This window comes from Echinops telfairi, unplaced genomic scaffold (assembly GCF_000313985.2).
Source record: "Echinops telfairi isolate 266 unplaced genomic scaffold, ASM31398v2 ScPeMD7_4225;HRSCAF=4972, whole genome shotgun sequence".
Classification (NCBI taxonomy): domain Eukaryota; kingdom Metazoa; phylum Chordata; class Mammalia; order Afrosoricida; family Tenrecidae; genus Echinops; species Echinops telfairi.
This window is the reverse complement of record NW_022108124.1, coordinates 17,518,713-17,533,272: the sequence shown is the minus strand read 5'-3', so window position 1 is coordinate 17,533,272 and position 14,560 is coordinate 17,518,713. Positions and strand designations below refer to the sequence as shown.

At 46.4% G+C, this 14,560-nt stretch overlaps 1 protein-coding gene across 1 annotated transcript in view; it reads right to left on the bottom strand.

The window, feature by feature from the left end:
- ABHD5 (abhydrolase domain containing 5, lysophosphatidic acid acyltransferase) overlaps nucleotides 1-10,670 on the bottom strand; it is a gene marked incomplete at its 5' end in the record, with an annotated part of 38,646 nt that extends 27,976 nt beyond the window's left edge. Inside the window, 2 exons of the mRNA XM_030886941.2 lie at nucleotides 650-735; nucleotides 10,642-10,670. Coding sequence (XP_030742801.2) covers nucleotides 650-735; nucleotides 10,642-10,670 — 115 coding nt within the window. The remainder of the gene's footprint in view (nucleotides 1-649; nucleotides 736-10,641) is intronic.
- Between the last annotated feature and the right edge of the window lie 3,890 nt (nucleotides 10,671-14,560).

Sequence of the window (14,560 nt, the reverse complement as noted above, 5' to 3'; positions counted from 1 at the left end):
TTCATGATCACACATGTTGGTGTGCTGCTTCCATGTGGGCTTTGTTGCTTCTGGGCTAGATGGCCGCTTGTTTACTTTCAAGCCTTTTAAGTCCCCAGACGCTGTAAGTGCCCACTCTTTTTTAAAAAGAATACATAGACTATGTCTGCCTTTTTCACCCCTGGTGTGGGGTAGACTTGTCCGGAGATCACCTCCATGATTACACAGCACACTGCACGCAGAAGCAGAGAAGAGAATGCATCCGTCTTAGTATTAAGACAGGCAGTCGAGCAGTTTGCAGAAATGAAAAAGTGCCAGTCTTCTCAATAAATTTTTACTTGGAAAATATGTTTTTAAAGCAATGCTATTTAAACTGTAATGGATTCATTACTGTTATTTTCAAATAAGTTAAGAAATTAGCCTATCTTCTAATCACTCAGTTTCCATCTCTATGACTGATCACTACAACCCAGAATCACTGCTCCTTGCAGTCCTTACTAGTTAGGCATAAAGGGCCCCAATACTAATGCCCACACTTTTCTGGCTTACTGATGGCGTCGGGAGAAGAGAGAAGGCATCGGGCCAATAAGTCACAACCCAGCGCAGGGGAATACAAAACGTCAGCTCCAGTGCAGCAAAGCTCGGTTAGCTTATAAGAAGGGAACCTTACATTTTAAAATTTTCTCTTCAGCTTCTTTAAGGTGTGATGTGGACGTAGGGCACCATGTGGGAAGCCAACCAGTTAGCCATCCTGACCTAGAGCATCAAAAACAAGACACAAGCAGGTGAGTTAATGCTTTTCTCAACTCTCAACTGAGACATACAAGGAAGAAAAGCAGAAGCGACAACGTTGTTCTGCCTGTGGGAGGGCGGCGTCTTTTCACTGTTTCTCTGTGAACTCTTTGAAGCCTCTTCCTATGTGACAAAAGGTACCCTAATGGGAGTCAAGCATTGTCCTCAGGACTTGGGACAAATATTTGACTTCTGTCCTTGCTATCTACAAAGCACAATTCAAGAGCATCTGTCTTCAGGAATGCTGGGTGGTGGTGGATGCCGTGAGGACATTCCTTGTCATGAAGCCCCTGGGCCCTGCGGGAGCAGGGCAGAAATCCTTCATTGGAAGAGTTAGATTCCAAACAATTATGTTAGATTAAAAACGAGCAGAACAAGAAAAGGAGAAAAAGAGCAATGCATTTTTCCTATCCCTACCCTGCAGCAAGTCAACCTCTTACAAGATAATGTGCAAAACAAGTTACCGCTAAGAGCAGGTTTATATGACAGTGAAAAGGTGTGTGTATAGGGGGCAGGGATAACAGAAAAGATACTTCCGAGGGATAAAAGATTGCAAATACCATGGTGACCAGCCGTAACCCATCCCTGTACAAAGGCAGGAGACTGGCATGCGTATTAACCGCGTTGATCTAACTGGTTAACTCTTCATGGGAATAACCAAAAAGTGTGAATTTGAGCAAAGAGTAGATGAAAAGAATGGCCCACATATCCCTCAGAAGGCAGCTGCCCTGGCGTGAGGGAGGCTGCAGCACACAGCCATCGGGAGAAGCTAGCGGAGCACCGGGGAACGGCAGAAGCCAGGGCACTGCAGCAATCTGGGACAGTATGTCCTGCCAACGCGCCATCTGACAGACAGCAAGAGCTCAGCACCCGGAGATTACTACTGAAGAATGAGAACTTCCTGGTGAAAGAGAGGATGAGTTTGAAGAGGAAGGGAGGACAACGGCGGCAGATTGCAAAGGAGAGGGCAGGGCCTGAGCCTAAGCTTCAGCACAGCGACGGCTGGAGAGGCGAGGCTGGATGTGACTGTTAGCTGAACGTGCAGAAGGCATGACAGGGAACGTCCCGGTTTCTGCGTTAGGTGTTACCCATCATGATAGACACGTGGGAAGACAAGTATGGTTACTAGTGGAGAAAAGTGCTCTGTTTTGGCAGGTCAATCCAGCCTTTTTCAGCTTTGTGAGCTCATCATACTAGTTTCTTCTTTGTAGAACTTCTCTCTGTGTTACACATAACAGGCACTCACTAAGAAAACATTTGTTGAGTGAACAGTCATTCAACAGGCAGGGCATTCCCAGCCTACATGATCACCACTGCGTGGATTCAGAAAAGGTTCAGCAAAGTTACAAGCCATGACCACGGGTACACAGCTAGTAAGGATAGATGACACAAGTGAAAATCTGAATTCAATTTTAAACTATTCCTAAGGCCCTTTTCTCACCTAACTATGTCCCTCAAAACCCTGCGTAGGTGCAATTCCCTCATCACCCACGTATGGGCCCCGGATGGCACAGCGTGGGGCTGTTAGCCTGTTGGCCCAGAGTCCGCAGTGTGAACACATCAGCTGCTCGGCAGAAAGATGTAACAACCTGCTTCCATGACGGTAATCTAAAGATCTATAGCGTCGGGAACTCCCGGGGGCATTTCTACTCTGTCCTGCAGGACTGATATGCGTTGGAATCGACTCGTTGGCTGTGGGTTTGGTTTGGGGTTACCTATGGAATAAAATACACATTCCTTAAACCTTCCAGAAGGTGCCTGGGGTGCAGTGATTTATTTACCTGGTATGGTTCTTCTAGCCATAGTCTTTGCAACTTCCACCAAAGGACTGGGTGGGATCATGCAGATTGGGTGTGTTTATATTTTTCCTGATGGGCCAGTTTAAGAGAAGGTGGCAGGAAGAAGCTGATAGGATTATCTGGTTCAGTTGTGATTCTTAATAGGGTTCACTGTGATTGTACAAACTTGGAACTCTCTTGAAGGATTGAAGATAAACAAGCAAGTAGCTATCTAGCTGAGAAGCATCAAAGTCCACATGGAGGAAGCACACCAGCCTGTGTAATCATGAGGTGTCGATGGGATCAGGTATCAGGCTTCAAAGACCCAGAACAAAAAACCATATCAATGTGAATGAGGAGGAGTTTGGAGTGGAGATCCGAAGCCCATTTGTAGACAACTGGAGATGCCCTTACAGAAGGGTCACAAGAAGAAATCAGCCAGTCAGGATGCAGTACAGCACCAATGAAACATACAACTTTCCTCTAGTTCCCTGGCCCCCACTATCATAACCCCAATTCTATCTTATAAATCCAGCTATACATAACACTGGCACAGATAAGAGTTGGAAACACAGGGAACTCAGTACAGATAAACCCCTTAGGACCAATAATGAGAGTAACAATACCAAGAGGGTAAGGGGGAACCGATCACAATGATCTACAAATAACCCTCTCCCAGGGGGACGGGCAACAGAAAAGTGGGTGAAGGGAGACATTGGTCAGTGTAAGACATGAAAAAATAATTTATAAATTTATCAAGGGTTCATGAGGGAGGGAGGGAGGGAAAAAGCGAGGAGCCCCAAGGGCTCAAGTAGAAAGAAAATGTTTTGAAAATGATGATGGCAGCAAATGTACAAATGTGCTTGACACAATGGATGTATGTATGGATTGTGATAAGAGCTGTACGATCCCCCAATAAAATGATTTTTAAAAAAAGAAAATGATAATGGCAGCAAATGTACAAATGTGTTTGACACAATGGATGGGTGGATGGATTGTGATAAGAGCTGTACGAGCCCCCAATAAAATGGTTTTTTTTTAAACATAAAAACTTGGAACTCTACTGTGGGGATTCGTCATTTTTGCCATCCTGCTGGGTATAAAACTGAACCACTGCAGAAGCAGGAACAGGGATCTCACCACCACCAAGACTGGAGTGCCGGAACGCCTCCTCCAACCAGGAGACAGTGCTGGGACATCGCAGCAGAGCAGACAGCAGAACCAAGAGCATAAACCCGCTGCCACGAGTCAATGCTGACTCCTAACGACCCTCTGTGGGTTTCCAAGACTAACCTTTTCTCCCTCAGAGCTGCTAGTGGCTTTGAACTGCCGACCATGCTGCAGGCTGCAGCCCAGTGCCTTACCACTACACCACCAGGGCTCCCACCAAGAGCATGGAGCAGAGCAATAGGCTTCCTGGCCCGTGAAGCAAATGCAGCTGGGTGCCTGTGAGCAGAAGACTCATTACTGAGTGGGTGCCTCCAGGACCTTAAATGGGTGAACTAGGTTTGCTGACCCAGAGAGCTGGAGCCAGGGGCCTTCAAGCCACAGCTTACGGCGGAATGGAATGCCCTGTGGGCATTTACCAGCAGCACTAAGGGAGCTTCCTAACATTGCCCAAGCAGGGAAGATGTGTGACTTAGAGGCAGATGACAGAGAGGTGCACCTTCAGGGATAGCTGAGAAGAACCTGACTGGAAGGGCTGGAAGCTAAGCATTTCTGATCCTGAATTGGGCATATCCTGTTAACTTCCTTAATAAACCCTGGAATTGTATGATCTGTGACTTGTGGGTGGCCACTGTAATGAATGATCAAACCCTGCAGGAAAGGGTGGTGGGTGCTGTGGGAGGGACTGTTGGTGTCAGAATTGGTAAAGAAGGTGGGAAGTAGCGACATGCCTGAGCTCCAACTCATAAGAATCCAGGTGAAGGGAGACGTCGGACAGGGCAAGATATGACAAAATAACAATTTATAAACTATCAAGGGCTCATGAGGGAGGGGTGAGCGGGGAGGGAGGGGAAAAATGAGGACCTAATGCCGGGGGTTTAAGTGGAGGGAAAATGTTTTGAGAATGATGTACAAATGGGCTTTACACAATTGATGTGTGTATGGATTGTGATAAGATTTGTATGAGCCCCTAATAAAACAATTAAAAAAAAAAAAAAGAATCCATCTTGGGCTGATACGTTTGATTCTTCTCTCGGCTGCAAAGCCAGGGGAGGTCAGATGTGGCCCGTATGTCATTCTGACCAAAAACCAAAACCTCACTGCCAGCAAGTCAATTCTGACTCATGGCAACCCGTTAGGACAGGGTTTAGAACTGCCTCAGGATTCCTGAGACTAACTCGTTAGAGGAGTAGAAAGTCTCATCTTTCCTTCAGGGAGTGACTGGTGGCTTTGTGAGGTTAGCAGCCCAACAAATAACCAACTGTGCCGCCCAGGCTCCTTCTGACAGTACTCCACATTTCATCCAGAGCCTGCTGCCTCCGCTTCTGCTCTCTTGCACCTGTGTTTTTTGCAATACTGCAGAGGTCCCCCATTCGGAGACCTGGTTGCAGAGTGATTCTGTGTTGGCCTATGATTCACTAGGTCTGCAGTTCAAAACCACCAGCTGCTCCTCAGGAGGAAGATGGGCTTTCTACTCCTGTAAAGCATTACAGTCTTGGAAACCTACATGGGCAGTTCTACCCTGTCCTGTAGGGACACCATGAGTCAGCATGAGTTTTGTTTTTTGGTTTACAGGTCCCAAAATTTTGTTATTTTTTTGTGCCTTTGTGGCTTTGCATAGTGCTTCCCTCTGCCCAGAGTGTCTTGCTTCACACCTCTTCTACTGTCCTTGACCCTGATGCCAAGGGCAGAGTTCATTCAGCACTCCTCTGGCCCTGGTTACAAATACAGCTGCTAGTGCTGTGGTCATTTGTTCCCAAATGTGTTTCCAGCTTCATCTGCCCTACTGCATCACGTGGGTCCATCCTTATACCATCAGTGCCAAACATACCACCTGGCTGGTGGCCAGGAGAGTGCTTGCCAGCTGTTGGTGGATGTGAACTAAAGGCCCAGGTCATTAGAAATTAGAGACATAGGAGAAGGCAGATGAGGTTCACGTCTACAGTCACAGTGCACTTATAGAACAGGTCCATAGGTTCTTTAATAGGAGTCAGGGCAGGCAAGGCCCTGAATCTACTCTCCTCTAGTAAAATTAAAAAAATGATGCACAGCGGGGAACAGGAAAAGCGGTATCCAATTTAACCAATATAGTAAGGCAGTCAGAAGCACAGCCACCTAAATGATGTGCCCACCTTTTGTATGTATAATATATACGAGCCCTGGTGGCATAGTGGTTATAGGTTGGGCTGCTAAGTACAACGCCAGCAGTTCGAAACCACCAACCACTCCAGAGGAGAAAGACGGGGCTTTTTACTCCCATACAGAGGTACAGCCTCGGAACTCACAGGGGCAGTTCTACCCTATGCTGTAGGGTCGCTGTGAATCGTCACTGGCTCCATGGCAGGGAGTTTGGTTTTAGTTTTTTTGAGTTCCCTTATCATCTCATTTTGTCTTTAAACTTAAGAACTTCCTAGTAAGTTGAATACGTCTTTCACATGCACACTGTACAGACAAACATCAACAGGAAGAAGGAAGGCTCGGGACAGTAAGTGGATAGAGCTGCTCAGGTTTTCATGGCACGCAGCTTTACTTTGAAGTTATTCACAGAAAACAGTATCTGAAGACACATCATAATTTGCATTCTGATGAAGCTCAACTCGACTTTAATGCTCCCTGCAGCCACTTGCACACCTGCTGAACTAATAGGCTACGGTGGTAAGGCTTCCCAGCACCCCCACAAATGTAATGATTTCAAGATGATAGAAAACATCACGAGTCTGTGTGTACACCTGTAAGCATAGTTCCATGTTATCAAGGAAAAATTATTCAAGTCTTCAGTAGTGAAATTTTCAGGTGCTGAAAAAAAACTGTTAGTGAACAGGAAATTCAAGTAAAAGCTCTCCTGATCTTAAGAGTGTTTCCTTGTTTGTTTTTAAAGTAACTATTATTAAGTTGGAGCTCTTTCATAAGGTCTACGTTAAGCCTTAAAAACACAACCTAGTACCAACAAGATGTTATTTACAACTCAGTCTCAGCAATTTTCTTAAATATTCCTAAAATCACAGCAAAAGTTCTTTGCCAAAGAGAATCAGAGGTCAGTACAAAAAAACAAAAAAATGAAAGTAGCATGAACTATAATCTACTATTGCTCCAAGTGACATCATAGACAAGTTAGGGCAAACACACACACACACTACAATTTTGGCTTCAATCTTTTAAAAAAAACTATTATTCAAAAAAATAATTCAGACTCTAAATACTTATCGTGTTACATACTAGCCTACAATGGAAGAATTATGCCTACCTCTACCAATTTAGCACTCATTACAAACCAAACTGTAAAGAGATGGCATTGACTTATCTTTGCATTTGTCTCCTTATGACCCACTTAACTCACTGAAACCCATAGCAATCAAGTTGACTCCAATTCATAGTGACCCTATAGGACAGAGAATTGCCCTGTTCTTCTCTTTCTGGAAGCAGACTGCCTCATCTGTCCTGAGGACCCGCTGGTGGGTTTGAACCTCTGATCTTCCAGGTAACAGCTGAGCACTTAAGCATTGGGTTAAAAGGGCTCCTTATAAAGCATTGCAGAAGCATCAATTCAGGAGGAGGTTAAGGAAAGCCAAATAAGTTATTCTTAACATATTAATAGAGTTTACCTATTAAAATCTTACTGTGAGGTATCCAAAGTTTAAAACAATGATTTCCCCTGTAAATTTCTACAAAATCATTTAAAAGACTCTATCATTAATGTTGTACATGCCATCAACACTTATGTTTCTTATTCATCTCTGGTTTGTTCTTGAAGGCATTTGACAATGTATAGTATTACTAAACCTGAATTACACAATATTTAAATATTGGGAAACAGTGAGAGAGGTTTCAAAGTATTCTGGAGAAAATATACAGCAGTCTGGCCAATTTCCACACACTCTTGGCCACTTGAAAAGCATTTCTAATTAGGTTATAAGTAAAGAACATTGCATTATATTTTCCTTTTGTTTTAAATGGCCTCCACCCCTATGCTGGTTTTATCAAGAGGGAAATAAAAGTATGTGCGTTTATTATTGCCATCTTATAAACTACCCTAAGTACAGTACTCTGTCTCACTTAGAGAAATACGGTTTTGTTTTTATTATGAATATACAGTAAGAGGCGTGAAAAAAATAATATATATTCCTCTGAAACAATTTCTCAACTAATGAAAGGCTCAAAAGTCTTAGATAGGAAATTATAACACTTAAGCAAAGAAGGCATTCTTTCCTAGGAACTAACCTTAAACCCTAGTCTTTGGGGGCAGTGGGGGTGGGTAGGAGCCCCTGGGGAATATACTTCATACTGCACTTTGAAAGACTAACGCTCCATTTAATTTCGCAGCAGTTGTCGTGGTTGGACCAAGAACCACCCAGGCCTGCAGGATGTTCACGTGCTTGCTCCCGGTCCTTTCGGTACTTTAACCCCACGTCCCCTTTTCTCTCTGGCCTCTAGCTGTAAAAGCCCCAGGGTGCGGAGTCGTTGTTTAGACATCACCTGGCCCTGGCAGTATTTTCTGTCTCATTGTCTTGTCTGGACTTTCCCACACAGAGTAAGTGGCCTGTTCTGGAGTTAGCCACTGACAAGAATGGGGCAATCACACAGAACCTATGTACATAGTTTGTATGTGCAATGATCTTTTTTTTTTTTTTTGTATCTATTCTTTCGCATACATAACAAAGAGAGTAGAATTACTAAAAATCCTTGGGCTCAAACTCACTAACTTTTTATAAAATCCTCTCTGCACACAATGTTTTAAATGATGCAGTCAAATGGTGGTGGGGGGATGTTATAGAACAGGGAGATTTGACTAAGATCTAACAAGTCAGAGCTAGGTTTAAACCAACATAATGCTCCAGAATTATATTATAAATGTAATTATAGGTAACCTACATCAAATCCTATGGGCTTGTTTAGAAACTTCTGAAAACAAACCAGCATCGTTTCTCATTATGCAGCCATGGTTGGGGTTTTACAGTTCTTTATCCCAGGACTGGAACCCAAATGTGCTGACCTGGGACTGGCATTCTGGAGAACGAGCAAACCGGGGAGCATGGGATGGTTCAAGCGAGGTCAAAGCACGGAATCCTGTTCCCAAACAGTGTAATTCACCATCCAACTGTTGCTGGACTCACATCGAGACCTTTCTGAACGTGATGTCACGGTTAAGTCACACTGCCAACAGAGTCTATACTTAACCAGCTTTCATCTTACTGTTTGTATCAGCATTCATTGACAACAGCTCACGTGTTTATTTCAAACACAAATTTCTAATTATAAAGCATAAAAGACAAAAAGCTTTGTCCTCAACAAACTGACGGAGCAAATACATAAATACCTGAACTACCAAACATAATCAAAGTCCCATAAAGAAGTTTAGGAAAATTCCGTGAGCCTTGAAAGAAGGGGCAGGACAATCTGTTTGGGGTCAGAGAAAACAACACGAACCAAGACCTGAGAAACCAAGGTGGGGTGGCGTTGATGAGCAAGGAAAGCTACTGCGCAGCGAGCGCCCAGTCCCAGTGTGCAGGGAGGAAGTGCGACTGGGCAGTTCCGAGAACCACACTGCCTGCAGGGAAAGCGGGCAGCAGGTGGGCAGCACACGGTGGGTGGCAGGGCTACCAACAAGACTGTGGCTATTGAGGAGATTAAAACAAGTCACTAGCAAAATGAGCTATGCTGAGCACACAGGAAGGTGATCTCAGGCCTACAATCACCCCTGAACGGGACTAGGGTAGGTCGGACCAGGTGGAAAGGAGACTCTGAATCTACTGGACTGGGTACCAGATTTGATATTCAGGAGCAATGAATGAGCGGGGCAGGAGTCGTCATCAGAGTGTGCCACCCTTCGGAACCTGGATGATCCAGAAGAGCCTGACTACCCCAAGAGAAACAGGGATGTGGTGGTGGAGAAGGTGGGTGGGGTGGTATTCTGTATTGTTTATTGTTTAGTTGGGGGGAGGGGTGGCATGCAGGGGCCTGATGTGGACAAACGGGAATCTGGAGCAAACATCTGTTCCACAATAGACACCTGACTAGAGAGGAAACAGGGCTCCTCTCCTCCCACGGATAAATGGAAGGAGCATGAGGAACCGGCAAGAAGCACGCACACAGGAAGTTAGGACCTAGGAAACCGACTGTATTTAGAAAACGGGGAAAGGAATTGGGCTTCAGGAACTCGATCATGGCCAGGGGGAACCAAGGAACCCAGCTGCCCTCCAAGCTAGAAGGGCAGATCAGCAGGTGTTTCAGACAGGGCGGGGCTGTCATTACAGGGTCAAACCCGGCCACCTAGGGCTCCAGAAAGGTGAGTACTGAGAAAACGAAAGGCCACGGGGCTGTGGCCCTGACAAGGTCTGCGAACTTTTGGAACTTGGCGGCAGCTGGGAAGAAGACACAGTGCACGTCCCGGGAGCCTGGCTTCGGGGGAGTCAGCTTGTCTTGCAAGGGATTAGGACAGAAGACCTGGTGGCACAACAGTTAAGCACCTGGCTCCGGACCAAAAGGTTAGCGGTTCTCCCCTTCCAGCCATTCAGTCGGGGAAAGGCTTGGCAACCTGCTTCCATCAAGATTACATCCCAGAAAGCTGTGTGGGGGCAGCTCCACTGTCCTGTGGAGTCCCTGTGAGGTCAACCTCACTCGACGATACCTAGCAATAGAGAAATCCACTCTCTTGTCTATGACTAAGTCAGGGGTCCTCAAACTTTTTAAACAGGGGCCAGTTCACTGTCCCTCAGACCTGTTGGAGGCTAGACTATAGTTTAAAAAAACTATGAACAAATTCCTATGCACACTGCACATATTTTGAAGTAAAAAACAAACGGGGAAAAAACACCCACGGGCCAGATAAATGTCCTCAGTAGGCCGCATGTGGCCCGTGGGCCGTAGTTTGAGGACCCCTGCTCTAAGAGGCCCTGGTGGCATGATGGTTACGAGTTAGGCTGCTCACCGTAAGGTCAGCAGTTCAAAATCACCAGCCGCTCCTCGGGAAAAAGCGGGGGCTTTCCACTCTCGTAAAGAGTCCGTCTCAGAAACTCCCAGGGGCAGCTTGACCCTGTCCTTTAGGGTCACTATGAGTCGGCATCAACTCGATGGCAGCGAGGGTATCTGGGAGTCTGAAGGCAGCTATAAGTTGCTGCTTTTCAAATCTCTAAGGGAAAGAACGACATTAGAATTCTGTATCAATCCAGCGGGGAGCTTACTGTTGTGAAGTGCCCTCCAGTCCCACCTGAGAGGGACACCACATGCAACAGAGCCAAGCACAGCCACGCCCTGGGCATCCTCACACTCGTGCCTGGGCGGAGCCGGCGGTCTCAGCCAGGGTCGCTCCACCTCATTCAGGGCCTTCCTCGTTTTTGGCTGACCTTTTAACTCGACCAAGCATGATGTCCTTCGCCAGGGACTGGCCCCTCCTGACCACATGTCCAAATAGGTGAGATGAAAGACTGTCCTCTGCCCTTCTACGGCTCATTCTGGCTTGTATTTCTTCCCAGAGTTGTACTTTCTTCTGGGAATCCACAGGAAGAAGGGGGAGAAAACGCCCTTTGTAACATCTGATGATTTGCGTGGTGTTAATGCTTCTACTGTGGCTGATTTCAAGCTGCCAACAACTGGCAGAATTCCTGAAACTTTAGCAAGAGCCTGCCAATGTAAGCCAACTCCAGCACACCACCCTGCTAACCACCTCTTTTATGGTCTCTCCTGCAACTGAGCAAGTATTATCTACCCTGCTTTCCTCTAAACCCAAAGCGGGACTGATAATGTAATCATTCTCTGGAATAATCTTGCAGCCATTCACAGAAGCTGGGCCTACTCGGGTTACATTTTGCTTTCTCAACTGTATTGCAGTTGGAAAAGGTAGGATGTTGAAAACAGAAATGGGTGCTAAGCATGCCAGTCTTCACTATGAGGGTTATAAAGGAAGAGTTCAAATGAACAGGGCTCCCCAAAACCCTCAGGTGGGGGCTGTATAATTGTTTCCTCCCTAAATGCCCTCTCCCCATTTAAACCTGATAGATCTTATGGACAGGGAACTTGATTCAAGATTTCTCTTTTCCACTGGTTCTTAGGATACTTCAATTACCAAGCAGTCAAGTTGAGAGAGAGAGAGAGAGAGAAAGGTGTGCTCTGGAGGACTCAGTGGTGACTGTCTGTGAACATGCAAAATAAACAAGTGTTCAGCCGAGCTCGTGAGTCTGCGGTGGGTGAGGCAGGAGAACCACGGAGGAAATCCCTCGGACCACATCCAGAACCCACAGGGGGACTCCAAGCAGGGTGCTGGTAGAACTCCCACAGTCCGTGTCACCTGAAAAATGGAACAATGATACCTACCACTCATGGCTGGCCTTAGCTTGAGGAGAACGCGGTCTGGGGAGTACCAGCGGGAAGAGGGGCTTAGCTCTGAAGGTCGTGCCGGTTCAGGCAGTGGGCACTGTTCAAATGGACTGCCCTCTGAGGGCTATGAAGGCCACTGCTGTGGCTTTCTTCCTGGTTTCCAGCCAATGACCTCAGTCATCACCCAAAGCCACAATTCCTTTCATGTTTGTGCCCTGGACTTCCCAGAACCTCGAGACCACAGAGTACTTCTGAAGTACACGCAGAAGCCAAACATGCTGTGACAAACCAGACGAGGACCAGTGAGCTGCCCACTTACGTTCACGTGACATTCAGCATCCTACCTCCATCAAAAGGAAGCTACCAACCAACCCAAACAGTACTCGTCGTTGCACAAACAAACTCAGGGAAGTACCAAACTTCCGGTAGCGTAGCATTTTCCACCTGGGGGGGTCCTGCCACATGCCCCTGTGCTCATGGCACTTCAGAATATCTTTCATCATTTGAGGTTTATGTTTCATATACAAATTTAATCTTTTTTGTTTGTTAGCTTTTTATTAATCATTTTCTTGGGGGGGGGGCTCTTACAAATCTTCTAACAATCCATCATTCAATGGTATGAAGCACACTAGTGCATAAGTTGCCGTCAACATTTCCAAAACATTTTCTTTCTACTTGAGCCCTTGGTATCGGCTCCTCCTCTTTCCACCTCCCTCCCCTCTTCTCCCACCCTCATGCAAATTTAATCTTCTGAAGTAGAACTGTTGTCAAAAAATTACACACAGGAGGAGAAATACAGAAGTCTGTTTAGTGTCTAATACAGACTTCTAATCTGGAGACATAAGGTAAAATTTTCATAGTGATTTAATTCTTCCACTATTATTCTAGCAAGTGTATGAGGTTACATGGGAAAAGGTGTATGAAGTTCGTTACATGGGAAAAGGTCTATGAAGTTAGTTACATGGAAAACAGTACACAAAAATCGAATTATATAATACATGAATTACTTGCAAATAAAATTGCTGGGAAAAAATAAAAGAAGCTGGATCAGAAAATAAGTAATATTTACATATCACACAAGCTTCATATTAGACAACTGTCTTCTAACTGCCATAAAGTTTCTGATTTAACAAAGCACATGTGCGCACACCCAACGCACACATACACACACCCATATACACACCCCCTCTCTCAGAGCCTCAGCTAATCACAGGTACAGATGCACACAAAATGGGATAGGAGGAGCTTGGCAGCAAAGGAACATCTCCAGTAGAAAGATGAACGATTATTTCTGAACATGTTATCCATACCTTAAATGTCAACATTCTTTCTACAATGTGCGTCCTGCTGAGTTACATGCTCCTGGGATTTTAAAACCATACACCCAATGCTCCAACACCCCTTTTCTTCTCCAGGGGGCTTTCCTTCCCTGACACACCCACTGATTGCTGGCCACTTCGTGGGTGAATCTGGGGACTCCGTCCCTTCCTCCGAAGGGTTCTGGTGGCACAGAGATGAAAGCATTGGCTGCTAACCGGAAGATAGTGGTGGAAACCCACCAGTTGCTCAGGGGTGGCAGCTGGCTTCCTAAAGATTTCCAGTTTCAGAAATGCATTGGTGGGGTGGGGGTGGGGGGCGGCAGTCCTACTCTGAGGCGTCTCTAAGGCAAGGCAAGCTCTAGAAGGGCGGGTATGGAACCTGCCCTGGGCAATCTGAAGGAGGTGTCACTGGGCAGTTTCTATTACCCATTACAGAGCCTCCCTTGCCAGTTTCCAGAGATCACTCTTGAGCAATTGAAACCAGTATTTTTGTACTCGAGAGCCTCCGCGGGCAGGTTAGGCATGACGCTAAATCACAATATTGGTGGTTCAAACCTACTAGCCCCTCTATACAGGTGAAAGCCAAAATAAAGAATTACCGCCTGGGAAACCCTAAAGAGGGTCACCAAGAATCGGTATCAACTCCATGACAGTGGGGTTTGTCTTATGGGTCCAGGCAGAATGTGTGATCTTGCTAAGCTACACACAGAAAAAGAAATTAAAAAAAAAAAAGACGAAGAAGAAAAGATCAAGCACAACTGAGGCCAATTTTCATCCGTTGAAAGAAACGTTTCCACTGTAATTTTCATGTCGGGCAAAAGTGTGCTCAGTGGGGGACCAACCAGAGTGATCCTATGAGTAAGTGATCTAATGGTGAGTGGCCCCCGTCTGGACAGGGGCACAATTTGGGTGCTGGCCCTGGGCGCTGTACCCCTGCAATACACCGTGGTTCTCCTCCTCCGGAGCAGAAGGCGGCGGGCCTGTTCGGGGTTCCTCGGTGAGGACCGGCTCCGGGGTACCGCGGGTCTGGCCCAAGGATGGACCGGCGCGGCGCCTACCTGGAGACGCTTGGAGGTGGGCAGAGCGCCGGGCCGGTTCCAGTACCTCCTGGACAGGTGCAGGGCACGCTATTCATCGCCCGCCCGCCCGCCGGGCAGGGCTGGGGTTCGGGGCTGCCCCTGCCTCAGGACGACCCTCGGCGGGGACAGAGCCTGC